This window comes from Geospiza fortis, unplaced genomic scaffold (genome assembly GCF_000277835.1).
Source record: "Geospiza fortis unplaced genomic scaffold, GeoFor_1.0 scaffold361, whole genome shotgun sequence".
NCBI classification, from domain to species: domain Eukaryota; kingdom Metazoa; phylum Chordata; class Aves; order Passeriformes; family Thraupidae; genus Geospiza; species Geospiza fortis.
This window is the reverse complement of record NW_005054356.1, coordinates 1,265,215-1,286,981: the sequence shown is the minus strand read 5'-3', so window position 1 is coordinate 1,286,981 and position 21,767 is coordinate 1,265,215. Positions and strand designations below refer to the sequence as shown.

General features: G+C 41.2%; 1 protein-coding gene across 1 annotated transcript; it reads left to right on the top strand.

The window, feature by feature from the left end:
• The first annotated feature begins 586 nt into the window (after positions 1-586).
• On the top strand, positions 587-21,229 carry ZNF831 (zinc finger protein 831). Its single transcript, XM_014308061.2, has 6 exons — positions 587-735; positions 13,303-17,392; positions 17,850-17,992; positions 19,645-19,814; positions 19,931-20,082; positions 20,378-21,229. Exons 1-6 carry the CDS (start codon positions 587-589, stop codon positions 21,227-21,229), a joined length of 5,556 nt encoding a protein of 1,851 aa, XP_014163536.1.
• The last annotated feature ends 538 nt before the right edge of the window (positions 21,230-21,767 follow it).

Sequence of the window (21,767 nt, the reverse complement as noted above, 5' to 3'; positions counted from 1 at the left end):
CCTGAGTTGCTGAGATCCTTGGCTGTAAAAATTCTTCCAGATTATTCTACTGGGGTCAAATCACAAAGGATCTGTAATGTGCTAATACTGAGCAGATTCACAACAGAACCTGTGCACTCCTTTGCAGGAGACCATCAAATTGAAAATAATCCAAGTAAAGAGCATTACTAGCACTATTTTCAGTAATTTTCAGAGCACCATGTGTGCAGCCTGAGCCAGGCTGCAGTCAGTGGCTGGCTGCTGAAGACTTTTCTGAGCATGTACCCAGGATTTCAGGACAAGGAGATAACATGTTAATAGCTGAAAAACTGCTGATACAATTTCAGTGTCTGCTTTTGAAAATCAGAACCATTAATGGTGTCAATAAATTTGAAAAAGTCATAGTAATCCAATTACTGCTATTTTAAAACACTAAGGTTCCTTTGTAGCTATGGAAACAAAAATGCAGACATTAATGAGCAAGGGGAAAAAACCCTGGTGTTTCCTTGACGACAGATAAAAGCAAAGCTCCATGAGACCCAAAGGAGAGAGGAACAGAAATACCTCTCACCATGACAGACAGCTGAAATCCAAGTCCAGTGCAACAATGAACTTCCCTCTGCCAGGAGTGCTCCTTCACAGCCCCATCCCTGCCTTCACCCTGCAGTTCCCCTTGAATGAGGCACTCAGGGTAAGAACTGCAGCCTCAGAGCACGTGGGGAGAGCTGGAGCCCTCCTGGGGCACTCCTGGAGCAGGTGAGTGTGGTGTGGAACCTGGAAAAGCTCCTCAGCCCCAGGGGAAAGGCAAAGGGCCAGATCTGAGCCTGCCCTGGTGCTTTGCTGTGTGAATGTGACTCGTGCTCCACATGAGCTCGGTGTGGGCACAGGGGACACCACCATGGCACCCCCAGGGCTTGGAGAGCTCCTGTTCCCTGCAGTGCAAACCCTAAATTCAGTGTTCACATGGACATTTATATATAGCAGCTCTTCTCCAGTGAAAATCTGTGCAACTGTTAGGTAAAAGTATGACACAGATACGAGCAGCATGCAACTGCTGCTGTTATCACTTGAAATTTAGCTGGCAGCTCTCACAAAATTCACAAAATATTGTTTGTCAAAGGAACTCAACATTGTTCAAAAATAACCTAAGAGTGGAATTGAGACAGAGCTAAATAACAAGACACCAGTCAGGTTACAGGGCTATTTTTCAGTGGATAGCATAGAGCAGAATAGAATATTGACATATAAAATGATTAATAAAATAATAAACAGAAGAGTTAACTGGCAAGTTTCTCCCAGGCATTTTGGAAAAGCTGAACTTTCAAAAAGGTTTCATTTTAACTCTATCTTATACCATAAGTGAAGGTACCTTCCTAATGGGAAGGACAGTTTATCAATTGGTTCAAAATCCTAAATTTTGGGTTGTCAATAGCAATAAAAAGCTGGATACTGAGCTACAGGAGTGTAGGGTTTCCTTGACAACATGTTGGGAAAAGACACAGCTATGTAGAAACTTATGGGGAAAATAAAAAGAAATACAGAATTGAGTAATCTGAGTGGTGTGGACCATGGGTTTACTGGTGACTGGTGCTGGCCTGGGGTCACGGTGATGGCAATGTTCTGCTTCTCTATTTGTAGTTACTGATGCTTCCTGGTTCAAGTGATCAATGACCCTGTCCAATTCTATTCTCTTTTTCTGTAAAACACATTAAAGTCAGTGTACTTGGTGGGCTTTAGAATGTTCTGACTACTGTCAGTCGTTCTGAGTTATCTGTTTTCTATCTGTTTTTCTGTGACAAATAAGAAACAGATGGAAAAATGAATACATCTGTAGCTTGTGCATGTACAAACCACTGAACCTTGCTGCCTTTTCGAGTTGGAGCAACTGTTCCTCTGAAAGCTGCATTGCTTCTAAGTGTGTCATAATGGAAATTATTCATGTTTGTGATGTGATATGCCTGAAAAAAACTACAGCTCATTAATCCTGGGGCCTATAAGACCGGGAAAGGCTCTTCCTATTCCTCCTGCACATCATCTCTTTTGTGGCAGAGGCACCATAACATCCTCCACTTTTTAACCTTTCAGCTGTCAGCAAAAGGAAGATTTGGGCAAGGAGGAGGAACTGGAGCTCTTCATTCCCACCCCATCGCCTGATACTTCATGAGCAAAGCTGAACTCATCTGCTTTTTCTCTCTGATGTCTAAGATTTTTCTTGGATTTTAGGCTATCCTTGTAAATTAGTCCATAAAACAGCCCTTCACCATACCTGCTTATGGTGAATTAATACTAAAAACCCAAACCAAATAAAGCCCCAAATCAAACTGTGTGATGATTCAGCAGTTAGAGCCTTACCTAACACACATTAAAACTACATTTGGAAAAAAGGTCTACGGGATTTTAATGAAAGATGGTTTGAGGCTGGACTTTTTCCTTTTCTTCTTTTTTTCCTTTCTCCTTTGGGTGAGTGTCTGCCTGTCCAGCCCTGCTGTTGGCCTGTGGAAAGAACCCAAAGTACTTTAAAGGAAAAATTCAATTCTTAGTGAAACTGAGGTTGTGTCTGCAACCAGCTGAACTTTTTCAGCTTTGTGGCCGCCTTAGCATTTTCTCAGCTTTCCTTTTGCCTTCTCTTTTAATTTTCCTTGAACTGACTTTTTTTGGCGAGAAGACCCATGTTTGCTTCTAATGAAGCTTTGTCTCTCCCTTTTGCTGTTCAAGCACATTTTTGTCTTTAAGTTTTTTTCTCTTGGTATGGCCTGACCAGTTTGTGAGGGTTATACTCCTCTTTGGGTGGTAGTTCTTACTGGCTCAACAAACAGAAAAAACTGCCAGATGAATCTTAGTAGTTGTTATGTGATGTTGATAGGAGGGTGGTAGCTGGCTGTCCAGTTTAAAAGAATGTGGTGTTTTGGAATATTTTTCTATATTCAATTTTTCCCCCCAGATTTTTAATAGTCACTTTAAAATATTCTGCCAATTCACAAATCTATGATCTTTGGGAAAAAATCAGTCATCTTAGTTACCATGCTGGAGATGGTCAAATGAAGGATGTGTAGGCAACCATGATTTCTGTACATTCCAACTTAAGAGTTCATGTCTAGAAAAGAAATATTGCTACTTGTGATAACCAATACCTATATTACACAATGGTTCTTCATGGGGATTAGTCCTCAGAGGAGGATTAGGTGCATTTGGACATTCCAGGTGTTATTTCACCTGCAGCACAGCCACCAACACCGTGGAGAAATGGTGACTTGGAAATACAGCAGCTACAGGGCCATGAAATAGTTGTCCAGGTCATATTGAGACAAAAAAGAGCAAGATTTGCACCTCTGAGAGTTACTGCTGCAGGATGTGTGTTTGGTTACTACACTTTTCAAACTGAGTCAAGAAAATAGTAATTAATTTTTTAAAAAATATGAATGATAATAAAAGATTGAGCAGCTACTACTCATTAATAATGCATGCTGTTTAACTGGGCAAAAAAGGTCTTCACTGAGCAAACAGAACACAAAGATAAAGAGTTTAGAGAAAGAGTGATAGAAAAAAAAATGTGGTTCTTTTCTTTTACTTCTATCCCCACACAGAAAAGTTTACAATGCCAGGAAAAGGACCATTTTTACCAAATTGATTTAAGCAATGCCAGCTTGCAGACTACATCAGTTATGCAATGGCACTGGGTCTGCATGAATGGAACCCTGCTGGCAGGCAGATTTCGTGTCTCTCCAGACATTCACTTTTCTGTGTCAGCTGAGCACACAGATGTTTCTCCAGCAAAATTTTCCTGCAGCTGACCTCAGCTGTTAGTGTATACATGGAAAAAGAATTTAAGTTTCTCCTGTGGCCAGTGGCCAGACCCCACTTAGTGCCAAGTCAGGCTGTGCTGCTGTGCAATAATGGCAATATCTGAGAGTTTTACCACACAGACACAGAACTGAGCATTGGTTTTCATCCACTGTTGGGTGATTCACTGTTTAACTCCTTTATCAGTCTTTGTCAAAGTGTGGGATCAGAAGTCTGAAGCCCTCCAGTCCAGTCCTGCTGGTTTTACTGACACTGAGTTATGGTGGTTTGACATTCAGCTCTGGGTGAGGAGGAAAATGATTTCCAGGGGTGAACAGCAAGGAGGCCACCACCCAGAGCCTCCCCTTTCCCTCCCCTGTCCCTGTGCATGCAGCTGCTCTGCTTTTCATTGTCAGCATGACACCAAAGAAATCCTGCTTGCTTTGGGGCTCATCTGGATGTGTGAAAATGAGCACCTCACCCTGCACCTCACAGTGCACATGCCTTCTGTGCAAGCACAAGATTTTCGACCTGGCTGTCTCTTCTCAACATACAGGAAGATACAAATTTATCAAGTGTCAGTCCCTTACTATCATGGAGCAGCTAAGTCATAAGGATTCCTTGAAGTTTTCAAGTTTCCTTGTAAAACTGTTTTGTCTGTCTTTCACTTTTTGTGGTAAAAAATATGTTTGAGAAGTGTTCTTGCTTTTCTGACAAAACCTTCCACCTGTCCCTCCCAGCAACAGTGGGTTCATAACTGTTTTAGTCACTGTCACTTGTGTCAGCACTTTTATATCAGCTGAAATCCCATTTTCCTCTCATTCCCCATGATGTGACAGGGAACAGCCCCTTTGTCTCACTCCTGTTGGTCTCCAGTAGTTACAACAAATATTCAAGTAGGTTTTCTGCCCAATTTAGATCAGTAAACCTGAGGTGTTGCTGGACTAGTGAACAAAAGTGGGCTGCCAGCATGTCCTGGTTTTTGGCTGTGTTTTGTGGAATATTCAAGGAATAGTCCTGGGATCAGATGTCTTGCCTGGCCAGTTGTGCAGTGGCTGCTCTGTCTATTGTACTGTGCTGCTTGGTGCTACCAAGATTTAGACACCTATTTAGCATGTTCTAAAGCACAAATATAGGTGTCCTCTGAAGATTTTCACTGGGAATACAAGCTCTTGTAGATTAATTAAAAAATAGCAGCAAAAAATGATAACAAACTATTCATACTCTGTAAAATATAAACCCTTCCTAAATACTCAATTTACCTTTTTTTTTTTCCTTTAGAGGCTGAGGAAGAAACTTGACTAGATTACATTTGCTAAGTTAAAACAAAGCAACAAGGAAAAGATAAAAGGAGAAAAGTCATAATTTTTCATTTGTGCCTGATGGGGTTGTGTGTTTTGGTGTTTTTTTTTTTTTTTTAACTGTTTGCAAATCTTCAGTGTAATCGTTTGAAACCCAGTCGTGTCATTTCTTTACGCCCACACACAGAGCTGCAGTAGTGCAGACACTGTAGCAGGCAAACCATATTCCCAGCATCGGCCATTAAAACTCTTCCTACAGCAGCGTGGGCTGCCTGCACCCCCTGCTCTCTCTGCACACACCCCACCACCCACCCTTCACTGTTCAAATGCTTAAAAAAAAAGGAGAAGAGAAAGACACTGAAAAAAGAAAACAGGATGCTTCTTTTGTTTCAACGCTATTCCAGGGACCTGAACCTCTCCACCTGCCTGTGAATTGGCCACCTAAAGGTTAGCAAGTGTTTTGTTGTCATTTTCTATGGACAGAGAGAGAATTCAATTCTAGATGGCAAGACAGAAATTTTAAAGTTACAGTTTGTTTTTTTTTTAATTGTGATGGTTCTTTCACTTAGCAACGAGAAAGATTTTTTTCATAAAACACAAAGCATTTCAGTTCTGGCCCCACTTCAGCTTTTCAGATGGCTTTAATCGGGATTTTTTCATCATTTAGTCCAACCTTCTAAACTTTAAAAGATGGATTAGGGTTATTATTTTTCTGTTAGAGCAACCTGTTGATTGCAGTCTGCTGGCTGGAGGTTGTTAACTCTTTCCTAACATGGGAAATGCACAGGAGCAAATTTGATGAAAGGATAAAAGAATTGAAATCCTTTGAGGTTTTTAAGCACTAAAAATCCTATTTTTTCCTCATTGTCAAGCCACCAAGCATGTTACAAAACCAACAGATATGTTAGGTATGTTTCTTTTTAGAAATAGTGATGTAAATCTAAACTAGAGACTAGAAAGCATTTCTTATAGCTGGAGCTCAGAAAAGTAGCAGTGTAAGAAGTAGAAAAGGAAATATTCTTGATACAAATTGCATGAAGAGGTCAAAAAGGCCAATACAGTGTTTACTTACACATTAAAATGTATTTTAGGTAACAATATTTTTACTGATTTAAGCCTTTGGAATGTTTTCATTTATGGATATTCAAGAAAAGGAACATAGGAAAATATAGAAAGCTGTATAACAATGATAAAACCAGCTGCTATTCTGGAGCACAGGGAAGGTAAAGCAGATCCCATTTTTCCTAAAAGATTTTAATACTGTATTCTGGCACAATGTTTACAGAAATAATTGTTTTAAAAAGCCCAACCTAACCAGCTTTGCTGATTTTATACAACTGTAGAAGTAAGTGTCAAAAATATTTGTCCTTAGGATATAGTACAAGAATTTCTAAGTTCCCCCAGCAGGTTTTCCAGTGGCTTTGTACTTTAATAACACACTAAGAAGGGCAGAACTTCAGAACAATGACTTGTACCAAGCAGCAAGATTTCCCAAAGTCAGAATTTAAGGTGTGACCATGGAAAGACCCTAAAGGTTTCAGGAGATGATGGAATTAAACACTTCCAGCCTGATTCTGCAGGGGACTGAGGCTCCTAACTTTGTTCAGGAGGTACCGGCAGCGTGCGGGCTGCGGGTGGAACTGGCAGAGTTGTGAGATCAGACACAGCCCTTAAGAACAAGAGGAAAGGTGAACTCAGTACTTCTGTTATGAGACGTTTCAAGATAGGAAGTCAAACTGAGAAAAGAGCAAAGGCAGAAATAGTTTCCAAGTAAAATGAGATTAACAGTCATTGCTGGGCTAACCAGGAAATGTGTCAGTTCCATTTTGCTTGATGAACTGAGAACTAAAAATCTCCAGACCTGGGGTAACTCACAAACATTTTGCTTCCATCACAGAAGGAGTGTTTAAAGTACCTGCACAAAGTTTATTTCAAACCCTATGGTTCACTGTGACTTTATGATGCTAAGATTGAAGTAGAAGTTTTGTGTGGTCTGTCAAGGGAGTTGTGCGGGCTGTCAGTGTTGGATGAGCAAATGGAAATGATAATCCCACTGTCTGCATCTTCCTCTGACAGTAAGATACTGTGTGCTGCTCTCAGCATCACTGCCCTCCCAGGAAAAAATAATAATTAGCAGTCCTGGAAGAGACTTTCTTTTCGTTTAACTTTGTGAAGTTCTTTAAAACGTGTGGTTGCAGGATTTTCAGAATCTATTTCCTCACCAGCACAGGAGGAATGTTTATTGCTGCTTTCACTTGCTCTCACCCCTGACAAAACTCTGTAGGTGTCTTTGAAAGATGCAGGGTTTTAAACACCTGGCGTGGGACCTTTTCTACTTGGGACTCAGAAATGTGTACTAGTGGTGTGTGGGTTTAACTCCTCACATCCTGATGGGGACATGAACTGAGAGAGGAGAGCAGCCCCAGAACTCCCTCCTGTGCAGCCCCTGACAGTGCGCTCAGCTTTGTGCATAGTTTAAATTGCTGTCTATTGAGGCAGCTGAAGTTAGCTGAGTTTCTCTGAGCAGGACAGTATTTTGAATATAAATGAATATAAATAATCTTGCTTAGAGATTACAGCTGAGGAAGCAATACATAAGTAGATTGATTATAAAGAGAAAACAAAAATCACTTAATTTCAAACAGAGCTATTGCAGTGTAATACTGGTGCTCTGTATTTTGTTACTTCTAGCCATTACAGCAGCCTGTTCATCCACAAAAATGGGAAGAAGCACAGGATGCTGTGAAGGACCCTGATTTCAGAGTCACTTATTCAAGATTTAGAGATTTTAGATCAAGCTCCAAAAGGTTCTGCTAAGCCCTGCAACCTCTGTGATAGTGGCAAATATCCAGACAGCCACTTGCTTTTGTTGTAACTTGCTTTAATTAATTATTGCCTCCTTAAGCCTCTCAGGGTAAACAGTTTGCAGTTTTAGCATTTGGAATTTGATACTGAGTGATGTAAATAATGAATTTGAAATGCTTATACGTGTTTTCAATTTGTTACTAGGTCCAGCATACTGCTGCAATTATTAGTACTGTTGAAATTAAGTGTCCCTTTTAAGTAAATTCACCTTAATTTAATAATAGTCAGTCTCAAAGTGGAATAAAATATAATGGGCTCCAGAAATCTGATCAAACTGAAGACAAACTAATTTTGACTGGTTATGTAAAATGCCCATAATCATCTGTTTGTATGATTTGATTCATGCCAGTGTTCTATTATAAGATGTGCATCTTTTTTCCCCGTTGGTTTGTTGACTGTAGCATGCAGTAATCCTCCAGAAGATCTCACTTAGAGGTGAGAACACATTCCTTTAGGAAAGTATCTCCCAGCAGAGCTGAAACTACTTGCTGCATGTAATTCTCTCCATCTGGACAGACTGAGTCTGTAGAGCAGAAGCATGAGTCACTGTAAAGCAGTTCAGAATGTCAAGTATTTTCTAGATTCACAGATTTGAAGAGTCTGCAGTGCCATTACCAATTACTGGGAGCATTTCAGGGTATGGGAGAAGCCAGGAGGATTTTAAGCAATAATCCTGGGTCCTGTTAGGAGCTTTTCTGCCCCTTGAATAACTATGTGACAGGCAAGGAAGATGGGAAGAACAAGACAGAAATATTTCTCCACCACCAAAATTAGAGGCCTGCTGAATCAGGGCTCCAGAAATAAATGGAAAGCAATCCAAACAGCAGGCAAAACTCTCCAGGATCAATAAAGCTGTTTGAAATTAAAATCCACTGAGGCCTCTGGCATTAGTCTATCACCAGAATTATTAAAAGAAAGAGCTCCCACTGAAGTGGATATTGAACAATTATAACATTACAGTTTCACCACTCCCCAGCAAGGGACAGGCTGCAGGGTCTGAACTGGGCAGCTGCTCATCACAGGGAAAATAAATAAAATAAAACTGAAAATAAAACTGTATCTTCCAAAATATGGTGTTCCTAAGGAAATTATACAGGCCAGAGATATCAATTTTGTAACATTATTGGGAATGCATACTCCAGTTTGGGATTCACTCAGTCTGCCAGCAGAGGAGGTTGAGCAATCCCAGTCCCAATTTTAAACAAGTGTTTGCATAAAGAAGAGTGGCCCCTCCCAGGACCCCTCAGTGCTGTTCACTGTGTTGTTGCCTGAGCACTTCTTAGGAACTCAACACACAAATAACATCTAATTTTTTTAAAATTACCTTTAAACTGCACTTGACTGTGCCCTATCCTGTTTTCCCTGCAGCTTTCCACAAGTTTATGGAGGTTTGTTGAGCACGACCCAAACACTTTTAACAATCCTGAGGCATTTTCCCACCTGGTTCCTGCTTTCTCCTGTCCCACAGGGCACCATTAGAAGAAGCTGGTGGACAGCACCCACACTGGATAAATTCAGTATTTAATATGTGCCAAGGGTCTTCTCTCTACCATTGTCTTCTTTCCCAACATATCTTAAGAGAGCCCTTTACTGTAAAGTTAAAAGAAAATTAGCTTTAGGAGTATGTATTAAAAACCCTACCATTGTATTTCAGGACAATACAACTGAAAGCAGAGTACAAACCCCCCACATTTCAAAGATTCTGTTTAGAGCTCCTTAATTAAATAGTGATAAAGGATACAGAGAGGTTGAAATGCCACTTCATTTTCTTCTGTTTCAACTCTTCCTGTTTTCTGAAGGTTGTTAATGTGACACCAAGGTAAAAAAAAAAAAAGAAAACCCCAACTTCCTACTTCTAATCTGTTTCAAGTCTTTGTCCTCGTTTCTCTCTGCTTGCATCAAGTATTGACAGAAATGAGACTTTTTTGCTGAAATGCCTGGATCAATCAAAGGTACGTGAACTAGAATTATTTCCAGACTAAAGACTTAATTATTTCCAGATTTCCACTTCTGTCCCTGGTATTTAATCACTAAAAGCATTTAAAAAAGGTAAAGACTCCTGGTATAATTGAGTATATTGTGTATGTTCAGAATGTTGAAAACCTGCTTCTGTGGGGTCACAAAAATAAAGGAACTCTATTGTGTCTCCAGGCTGTACCTGCAGACCAGGGTGGGGGACTGAGCAATTGAGCTCTGAGTCTGCTTAGAGACTGATGCTCTGCTCAGTGCTGTGTCAAAAAATGATATGAAAGTGCAGAAAAGAAGCATTTACATATTTAGCTATTTGGTTAATAATGATGGGCTGTTGACAGAGCATTGCATGTGCCATGCAGAAGACAAAAAGCTTTTGACTTTTGTAGTCCAAAATTATGACAACAGTGCTGACAAAATGAAACAAAGTTTCTAAAATGTTTGGAATTCAGGAAAAAGTATATAAAAATGAAACTTACTGGATTTAAAATTAGTTGGATTTTTTATCAACCTCCTGTGTTAAACTACTTTATACTTATAAAGTGACTAAGACAATTTCTGCTACAATGATTTTTTGTTTGAAACTGCTCCACTTTTCAGTGTTCCACAGATCTGCCTGTGGTGTTTACCAGAAGTTAGAATTTCAAACCAGGAACAAAATAATTGTATTTAATTGAATTTTAGGGACTGTACAGTTCTGATAGCTTAAGAAATCAATTTAGAAAATTCTGAGCTGGCCAAATCCTGCTCTTAGTTTTGTTTGTTGGAAAATTTTCCTTATCTAATTAGGATCAAGTTCTTATGCTGGTAGTTCAGTGCCACAAGTTACAAACAGCTGAGAACATGGGGTGGATGCTCAGTAACAGAGCCCAGGGCAAAACCAACAGAGGAAGTTCTACGTTGGGCAAGCACTACCCTGAATCAGCCCTGGGGCAGAATTACTTTGAGATAAGCTATTTTTGTCAACTACAAAGAAATACAGTGGCCTTTTTTGGAATATAAATAACGGATGTGAAAAGTCTGATGGTATTTGCCCCAGTAGAATACAAGTCATGGCAGTTTCACTCAGGAAGAAAGTATTTTCTTGCTGTGAAAAGCAGCAAACTACCACACCTGGTAGAGATATGTTATTACATTCTTAAAAGTACATTAAGTATCACCATTAGCTTACTTGTTGAGCTCTATTTAAAACTTTACTTTAAATTTTCTGTCACCACGTAGGTATTTTTGTTGTAGAGCATTACAGAACACCAAAATGAGTCTCAGGCTGTGTTGTTGGCCCCAGAAACTTAACAGCATTAAGTGAAATTACAGAGCATCTGGTACTCGGGAACCACAGTATGATTCCTAGAAAAACATCTGTCTGTGGTGGCCTTGAAGGGCCCATCAGCTCTGCATGGCCTGGAGGAAACCAGAGAGAGAAACAGTGTGTGCCACTGGAGCAGGCTGCTGGGGGAAATGTAAAATATGTGGAAGTGTATTTCCACACTTCTCCCTGGGGGAGGGAGGCGAGCAAAGACACAGTGACTTGTCCTGTCTGATGTGGTACTTGTTAGATGTTCTACCTACTGGGTATTTAGGCTTCACTTCTTGCTGTCTGTTCTCTGCAGCATATTTTTTTCCCCTAAACTTTTAAAAAATATTTTGGAAAAACTACTGCATACTTAATTTGTATCATTGTCTCATCCCTTATTGTATGTTGTGTTTAAATTTAAAAGTGACCATATAACTTGGGAACCATCTTAAATGGACTTGAAATGTTGATAACATCACTTTGGAAATTAGAGGATTCCACTTTTATTCTGTGGGGGTAACCACACTGTACAATATGGATAATAACTTATTTCTTTAACAAGCCATATTCTTTAAACATTCTTTGATCATTATAGTCACTATTATAATAAAAAGCCTCTTAGGTGATTATTCCACATAGAAATGTTAGAAGTGCATAAGAAAAATCCATGCTTGATAACTGAGCTTAATTTGTAACATTCATGAGGAAGAAAAAAAAGGGAAAATCTAACATTTTGCTGTGCACAGATCAGTTCATTTTAGACGTTGTTGTCCTGGATGGAACCAGTAAAAATTTCAAAGCACATTTTGAAGCAATTCTTTTACTGTTTCCCAGTAATGATAACCTATTAAAATGATCCAAGGAAGTTACAGAAACACCACTAGAGATTATGCAGTAAAGCAACAAATTGCAGATTTCAAATTGAGCCACTGATTATGTTATTCCAAATGGGTTTTTAATGGCTGTTTGCACAAGAACAACCCATTATTCATAGCAGCCAGTGCATCCAGTGAGCACAGCTGGGCAAGAATCAAATAAATATTCACAGATCACTTGATTTTCACCCAAACTGTAATTACAAGGGGTTATGCCCCTACTCTTCGAAAGAAAATTTTCACCATGCTTATTTAGATAGTTTCCTCCTTTGTTTCTAAGAAAGAAATAAAGACAATACAAATTTTTGCTGAAATAAGTAGTCTGGACTGGCACCAAGCCTACATATATCAGGATAGATTTCAAAAGCAAGGTTCACTTTTTAAAAAAGAAGATGTTTTCATTTGGCATTGAGAACATCTAAAAACAAGCAGTACACCATAATATCTCCATTAATTATACCAAATTAATTTGGTCTACACAAAAGCCAGCTTTAATTTCTCACACTATTTTCCTGTGATACCACCTTTTCTATTTTGCAGATATTTATGCAAACCTGACTTGTAAAACAGGACTTGAGTTTCATTTTGTTCACATATTTCCATTTTATACCACTTATTGCAACGAGTTCGGCCTTAGCTCCCTTAAACTGGGGAAGCACAGATAATATGCAGGCATGTTTAATGTCCTGTGTTTGGAACTGGTTGCCCAAAGAAACTGTGCAGTTTTTAGAGGTTTTCAAAACCAGACTGGTAACACCCTGACAACCTCATCTGACCTCGGTGCTGACTCTGCTGTGAGAAGGTGTTTGGAGTAGAGAAGTCCTGAGGTCCCCTTTAACCCCAACTGTTCTGTTAATATTGTTAATATTAATGACATTTAAAAAACGTGATATAAATATATAATGGAAATATGGTTCCAGAAAACTAAAATTGTATTTTTCTGGCGTGCTTAGAGCCTCCATTTGCAAATCTGAAACTCAGATTTGTTTCAGTGCTTTGGGTACTCAGTGTAGGTTGTAGGAGTGGTTTTAAGTGCAGCATTGAGTGTTCTTTACACTGTAACTCCTAGAGGAAAAATGAAAGAGGAACCAGTTTAATTGGGAAAGGAAGTGATGGTTGTCTGTATAATGCCTGCATGTGTGATATTCTCAGTGGCTCATTTTCCCAGCCCAGGGTGGGCTGTGTGTGTGTTATTTCAGTCTGCACACCGGTGTTTGCTCTGTGTTCCCTCCGGCAGGTCCGTGAGCCCATGGCAGCTGCCCCAGCCCACCCAGCCTGGCTGCTTCCAGCCCCACGGGCCCTTGCTGGCCGCCAGGAGCTGCGTCCACCTCGATGGCAGCAATGTCCCCCTCATCCTCAAGCCGCTCGTCCCCCCGGAGGGCACGGAGCAGCCTCAGCCGCTTCTCCAGAAACAGCTCGGGCAAAGCCTGACCTTGAGCATAGTCAGCACTTTACCAGTGTTGTCGTCGCCAAGTCCTTGTGTAAAAGCATCTATTGAGAGCCCGGGAAAATCAAAAAAATCTGGGAAATACATCTGCAAACACTGTGGACGAGACTGTTTGAAGCCAAGTGTCCTTGAGAAACACATTCGCTCCCACACGGGAGAGAGGCCCTTTCCATGCACCACTTGTGGCATCGCGTTTAAAACCCAGAGCAACTTGTATAAACACAGGAGAACTCAAACACACGTCAACAACACCAGGCTGCCCTCAGACTCTGACATCAGTGGGGGACCAGAGCAAAATGAGAGATCAGCAGAGAGCACCACCTCTGCCCAAGGCAGCAAAGTCTCGAGTAGCACCAGTGAAGACCAGGGGATGCACATCAAACAGCCCAGTTCAGACACCAGTGCAGCAACAGACGCTAAGAAACCTCATGAGCTCTCACTGCCAGCGACAAGCTCCTCATCAGCTGCTTCAGAAAATCAAGAAACAACAAATCAATCACTGAATTCAAAGGCCATTCAGGGGGTTCCTGAAAGAGAACCTCAAAGTTTATCATCTCCAGGAGCTTTGCCAAATGGTCCGAGTCTGAGAAAGAAGATGCAGGAGCAAAGAACTCCTACTGCCAATAAGCACATTCAGCTGCAAAGGCAGCAGGCAACCTCTTCAGAGAAGCAGTGGGATTACAAAGCCTTGGACTGCAAGCTGAAGAAGTGTGAGAGCACTGACTCGGGGTATCTGTCACGCTCTGACAGCACAGAGCAGCAGATGACATCCTCCAGCCCCCTGCACAGTCTCCATGAGCACAGCACGGAACTGGAAAATGAAGCTGCCTTCAGCAGCCCAAGGTGTGCCTCCAGCAGCACTGCAAAGCCAGAGGCAGCTGACAAAGCTACAGCCTCGATGCTAGAGAAAAAGAGGCTGGAAGAACACATTTCAAAGCTTATTTCTCACAACAAAAGTGTGGTGGATGACACCCAGTTAGACAATGTCAGGCCCAGAAAAACTGTCCTTTCTAAACAGGGAAGCATTGACCTTCCAATGCCTTACACATACAAAGACTCTTTCCATTTTGATATCAGAACTTGTGATGTAAATAGAAAAAAGAATCTTTCTCTTTGTTCAGCAAAATCTACCTTTGCACCCCTGGAGAAATGCAAGCCAATGTTTTTCCATTCAGTTCCCACCCAGTTCTCCACAACAATCGACACTGTGCCTGTTACTCGGAGCAACTCCTTGCCTGTTGTGGAGGGAGCGAGGATGGTGCATGACAAAGCAGGATGCTCAAAACCACTTTCTCTTACTAAGCACTCTGTAAACACAGGCACTGCTGGTTTGCTGCCTAGCAACGATCTCACTGCCAGTTCAGTGGATTTCCCTAATAGCCATCCCCGAGCTCTAGTCAGACAAACAGCAGTGGATGACTTGCCCCTAAGTAATGTGGCTGATCATCCTTCTCTGTCAGAGGAGCTGAAAGGGACTAAAAAGCTTGGGGCTGGAGAAGTAATCAGTGCTAAAAATAAGAAACACAATCAAAGGAAGTTGAAGATGTTCTCTCAAGAAAAATGGCAAATGTATGGAGATGAAACATTTAAGAAAATCTACCAAAAAATGAAAAGCAGTCAAAATGCCAAGAAAATGAAACAAAGAGAGAATAAGATTACAGATATTACAAGCCTGACTCCTAATTCAATGGAATCAGCCAGCAGCACTGAAATAACAGAGGAAAGAGATGGCAGGAGCTCTGCAACTGACAGTCCTTCCTCCCTTGTGACAGCAGCTTCAACCATGGGTAAATCAGGAATCTCTACTGATGGTAACCGTGTTCTGCAGAATGTGTCCTCTGAGGAAACTTCAGATAGAGTGTCCAACCTAATGGAGACATCACATTCTATAACTGCTGGAGCTGTAACCAGCCAAACTTCCCCAGAGCTCAGTGGCAGTGACACGGAGAAATGCACAGCTGGCAGCAGCACACTGCTGGCTCCAAGCACCGGTGAGCTCAGGCTTCAAAATCCTGAGTGTCAGCTGAGCAGCCACGGGAGGAATGAGGACTGCTTGCCAGTACAGAGTAGCAACTGGGAGAAACCAAGCCCTGGGAAAGAATCCAGTGCATTTGAATTAGATTGTAAAAGCGCTTCACACAATTATGGGAACCATCAGGGGACTAAGGAAAGTGGCCAGCATGGACTGATGCCCCCGTGGGTCCCTTGCAACAACAGAGAAACTGCAGGAAAATTCCAGACTCTGCCATCAGAAAGGAAAAAGCTGAAATTCGAAGTGGAGAAGACACAAAATGTGATTTCAGTGCCCTGCCCTAGTCCCAGTAGTGAAACCACTGAAGTAAGTGAAGCAGAGAGAGGCCATTGCTCTAGCACTCAGTGTCTTCCCACAGCTCCAGTGAAATTCTCCACTAAAGCAGAGGAGCAAAAATCAAGCACAGGAATTAATGAAGCCACTGGAGGTACTGAGAATGTGGAATATAGGAAAACAATCAAACTTCCCACACAAACTCTCAATTACTGTGACATCAACATTTTTTCACATCCTGCAGGTATCTCAAAAGCTTCACTGGTGGGATTTTTAGGGTCTGAATTAAGGGGAAGTGATTCCAACTCTTTTGCCTTGCACAATGCAACAGATGGAGACAACAAAATGTGTCTTGTAAAAACGGGAGCAAAAGTGCCCCTTCCCAGTGACAATGCTGTGGATGTGTCTTCTAAAAGCCATCATCTGCAATCTGATCATTTAAGTCCACTCCCACAGCAAAATGCCTTCTCTCCAAAATATATCCTTAAATTGCCCCAGGACAAGAGAGCTTCAGATCTGTCACCTTTGCTTCAATCTGAACAGGAGATGGCACCTGGCACACCTGTGACAGACGCCTTAACCACCCCACCCTGCTCTTCCAGCAGCACGTCCCTCCATGCTCATTCCAGTGATGTGGTTTGGTCCCCTTTAAAATCTGAAGTGAGACAAAAGGCTGGCAAAGGAGAAATTCAATGGAATCTTCACACAAACTGGAAAACTCCAGGATTCTGTTCACCAGTCAGCTCAGAAACCACAAATATCTTAACTACAGCAGAGAACACCTTTCTTAACCAAAACTTCAAGCAGCAGGATATTGCAAGAGAGGATTGGAAAAACAAACAGAACAAAAATAAATTAAATTATCAAAGGCAAACAGAAGAGAAGTGGATGAGTAAAAGTACTTGCTCTATACAGACTCCAAAGAAGAAAATCTGCTTTACTTCTGTGTATACAAGTGGCTTTTTCATATCTGCTGACATCAAAGATGAGAGGAAGGCTTTACACCACCTTTGCTCAGGAAGTGACTCTTTGATAAAAACATCAGTTTCTAGCAAAGGTGCAGAGCCAACAATCCTGGAATGGGACAGAGAGGGAAGTCCACACATCCTGAAGGACACCCCAGCACCACTGCAGGATCTGCAGCATTCCCAGAGCTCAAGAGACACCCCCACTTATTTTTGCCATTCTTTTGGCACTTTCTACTGCCACACTCTCAGCACTCACTGTAAAGGATTCCCAGTGCTGCCCTACTCTAACAGGACCAGCTGCTCTGGCACTTCTCCAGTGCCAGGCTCCAAGAGCAGCTTCCCATCCCTCAGTGCCGAGCCCCGGCTGACCTGGTGCTGTCTGAGCAGGAGCCTCCCTCTGCCCTCGGAGCAGGGGGGCAATGCAGCCTCTGCCCACCCCTCCTTGCCCCCCTGGCACAGGGAGCCCAGCAGGGAATGCACCCTCTCCAAATATGACATCTCCATTTTCAAAATGAGAAATATTAGCAAGACTGTGGCATATGGCTTAACAAACACAAGCTTGAAAACGTTGGTTTCATCCCTTTCTAAAGGACACCAGATGCAGGAGGTAATATTAATAATTCTGTTTGCTTTCTCAAGAGAGTGCTATTGGCTGACAGCCCACCTCCACCCTCTTATTAGGAAAATTAAATAATTATCAGAAGTGTATTTATGAACACTTACAGGCATTTGCTGATACAGAATTTACAATTTATATTTTTGTAAGTCTATATTAATTTGATGCATCAGAAAGATATATTTCTCTGTGAATATTTAAGTTTCTTTCACTTTTCAGAATGCTGATAGTGAGAAGAGTGAATTTCTATTTCTTGATTTTTTTCCCCGTTATGGGGATTTTAAAATATTTTTCTCTAATAGCATCTGCTTTCATTCTAAATGAATATTTGACTTAAATACAGAGTTGTGCCACTTAACTCCTATGCTGTTCAGTGCTATTTAAAAAAATGCACAGATTTCCAACTTCTCAGTCAATGTACTTGATTTTTTCCCAATATTCTCAACAGTTAAGCTCAGACGTTCCTGGTAGTTCTTTCAAAAATATTTCAGAGCAAAAGAAGAAAACAGTAGTTTGCAAAAAGGAAAAACTGTCAACAAATAAACTCAAGAGGAGCCACAAACAGAAAAGAATTAAAGTCACCCCTAAATGGTAAGGAGTATGGTTTTCAGGTTAATATAATATAATATAATAATATAATATAATATAATATAATGATATAATTTTGTTGTAATGTGTGTAAAAACTCCACAGAAAATAAAAATTTATGCCCAAAATTCAACCTTATCAAAATTGGGGGAAAAAAAGATAAATCTCTCAGAAGAGCTGTTCTTATACCACAGCAGGCCCCCAAGGGTAAACTATAAAAATATCAATATGTTGTTTACTATAGGAACAGACTTTTCTAAGCAAACCAGACATATCCCACATGAGATGATGCCTGGTCAGATGATTCTATGATTTAGAAATTACTCTTATCTGTCAAAATTGTCAGCATTTACTTTTGTTTGAAGGGGACCAAAATGGTTCTGTTTTTAATGCTGTCCCAGCTCAGAGCAATTCGTGAGACCCTTTGTCCTTGGAAGATCCATATCCTGAGCTGGTATTCACCAGAGAAAGAAGGACAATAAATATCAAGTTTAACGCCAACTAACAGAACCATCTGTAGTTCAAAGGATCATTTGGTTTAAATAAAAAAGCAGGAAGAATTTGAGCATAAAACTACCAAGGGCACGTTGTCTCAATCAGCACAGCTCCCCCCTTTCAATGGGAGTTCCTATCAGTGGAACATTTAGCCTCTAATCTTTCAGGAGTGTGGGGCAGCAGGATGCCTGATGAATTGCTTCAGTAAGGAACACATATTGTGTGCACACATCCTTCTTTATTTCATGGCCAAAATCAGACAGAGTGACTCCCTTGAGGACAAATCAGTGTCAGTAACTTAATCACCGTGTCCAGCTCAGCAAACAGCGCTGCAATTCTGAAGGGTCATAAGAACAGAAATAGAAGACTCAGGCCTATGTCACCCAGCTGAGTGACATTCTTCTAGGACTTTTTCCTGGTTTGATTTTCAGGTGCTGTGTTGTTGTTGTGGTTTTTTTTCCCCTGCAGGTCTCAGAATTTGTTTATATCCAATTTATTTAGGGATTTAATTAAGTACAGTGTCCTGAAAGCTCAGGTCATGCCTATTACTAGGTAACTGGCCCAACTGGTAACCACCAGATGTAATTTAATTTTCTAATACACCAAACACCTGAATAAGTGCATCTTTTTAGGTTTACATCTTGCTCTGGGGATAGTGACAGTCTGCTGATTTAGGGATGGGACTTCAGTGTCACTAATTGAGAGTAGAAATAAAGCAGAGTTGGATTATTCAGTGCGGGTTTGCTAAATAACCAAAATCCTTATGTTCTTTAGTGATGATGAGCAGTAGCACTCAAGAAGTGAAAAGGAAAAAACCCAATAACCACAGAGCCTCAGGTGATTCCTGTGTGGTTCAAGTCTTGGTGAAGTATATTGTTTTAAAATTCCAGATGTAAGAAAAAGGATCTGTTATTCCTTAATCCTTTTCTCTTTGAAAATCAAGGATTTACTGAATCTTACAGAGAAAAAAAGATAATAAAATAATTGTGGGTCTCTTTCCTAAAATCCATCTTTTGTTTTTGAGTTGACATAAACAAGCATCTCCTTGCCAGTAATGAATTGCTGTTAGACTTTAATGCACCTGATGAGGTGATGTTATTCCCTTCTGGCTCCTACATCTCCCATATTTGTTTATCCCCTCAATGCCCCTGGCACTGCAGGTACAGAGGGAGGCACAGCCATGGATTTGCTCAGCTGAAAATGAACCGGCTGAGCAAGAGGCCCTGTTTTCCCAACAGAGCTCTGGATGCTTTGAGAAAGGGCTGCTCATCCCAACCCCCCAGATTTAATAAGCATAAGAAGTGCCATCCTCCTCAATCCAAGATGCAAGGTAAGTATTTGGAATATTTGTGTGAAAATATTATTTCAGTGATATAATGAGAAATGTAGCAAGTTCAAGCATGGGGAGTGATAAAAATCAAAGTTTATCCAACTTCTTTTCAATAGAAAATTGTCTACACCAGCAAAAAGACACATCATATTCCACCTCAGACAAACAACTTTGCAGAAGGAAAAAAGAAGCAAAGAATAACTCAGGAATATCTTCTCATACTGAAAACCTAAACCATGTTAAACAAAAAGACAAAATGGATAAAAAAGTAGGTATTGTACCCTAATTCTTGTATTATTTTTTATTAACAGAAAAAAGAAGGGTTAATTAAAACCTGCATTATATTCAGCCATTTTAAAGTTGAAATTGAAACTATTTTGTATCACAGATTTTGGTTAAAATGTTTAAAAATGTGTTAAATGTATTTTTGGGGGTTAAAATAAAATGAAAACTTATTAATGTTAGAATTAGCTAAAATAACAATTAAACTTGAGTACTTTGCGTGAAATTGCTCTGGACTGAAAACTTTATGTGTAAATTTTTTCCCCTCCTAATTCCTACAGGACATTCCTGGGCAAATCAGGGAACACCCAAGAACGAACGCCTCTGTCCAGAACATTACAGCTCCTCTGGGAATAGCTGTGACAGCTCATTCCTTTTCCTCCAGTGCTGACACATGCCTGCAGGAATTCAGCAGGGATGTGGCCATTTGCTGCTGGGTGACACAGCCCCTTGTGCTGCAGCCATCCCTGCCTGGGCAATCCCGGCCAAGCCTTCGGAGCCACCCCCTGGCAGCTTCCTTTGGGTCTTGTCCTGAATTTACAAACACAGGCACAGGTGACCAACCTGACAGCACAAACCCAGAGGCTGCTGCTCCTCTTTCCTTACATCCAGGAGGAAGCCAGGAAAACATATTGAGGGTAGAGTCAGAGAGCCAAATATTTGGAATATCAGAGCCGGTGATCCAGGCTGCCGGAAGGGAGAAAGCTCTGAGTGAAGAAAACACACATTCACCTGGCACAGAAAGCTCAGGTCCCAGTTCCCAGCCAGGATGTTCATGTTTGTTTGGATCCCAAGCAGAGTCTGTTCCTGAGACAATCATGAGGGCTCAGTTACCCAGCAGGGAACACTCACAGAGGGCAAACTTAGCTCAGCATCTCCTGGAGCTGCACGGAAGCGCAGACAAGAACAGATCCCACCTGCAGCCCAATCCCTATGGAAGGCCACATGGAACAGCCACTGCTACCTTTAAAAAGTCCCCAATGACTCTCAAATCCCCTGAGTTCAAGAGTTACTCTGCAGCACCCCCCAAGACATACAAAAAGAGAGGTTTAGAGATGATGAGGAAACAAACACGGGTGGAGTATGATGACACGAGCAGTGATGATGAGGACAGGCTGGTTATAGAAATATAGCAACAGGCTGCTGCCAGGGCTTGTGTGCCAGCCTGGAAATGCCAGGGGTCTTTGATCCATAGTTCTGAAACACCTTAACATCAGCAAAGCCATTCCTCTGTGCCAGAGGCAACACCCTCTTTGGAAGAGCCCTTCCTTTCAAGGACTCAACCTTTTTTTAAAAATGCTCACTTGAGGCTGGCATGGCACATTCAAATGCAAGAGGCAGCCCTGTGCTCCTGACAGGTTTCCAGCATTGTTAAAGTTCCTGCCAGTCTCAGAATTCCCACAAGTGCTGCCTGCCCATGGGTGTGTTACTCCAAGCCTGCAGTGGATTGGGTTACTTCAACAATACAGCTGCAGCAGGTTCCTCAGCTCAGACTTCCTGGAAGGGTTCAGATGTGTTCCCTTCTCCATATTCCTGTTCCTGTAGTCACTGCCTCTGTACTGGGAGTGACACACTGGCATTAAGGGCAAGATCTGTTCCCTAAGTATCTGTGATATTGGAAGAGTCTGGAAAAAATGCTGGTCTTTTTCCATATTGCACAAATGTCAATGC

Bases quoted from the DNA above. Each gene is read 5' to 3' on its own strand.
- ZNF831 (XM_014308061.2), top strand. From the start codon at position 587: ATGAACTTCCCTCTGCCAGGAGTGCTCCTTCACAGCCCCATCCCTGCC. The intron at 736-13,302 runs GTGAGTGTGGTG...TCCCTCCGGCAG, and splicing joins CTGGGGCACTCCTGGAGCAG to GTCCGTGAGCCCATGGCAGC. The intron at 19,815-19,930 runs GTAAGTATTTGG...TCTTTTCAATAG, and splicing joins TCCTCAATCCAAGATGCAAG to AAAATTGTCTACACCAGCAA.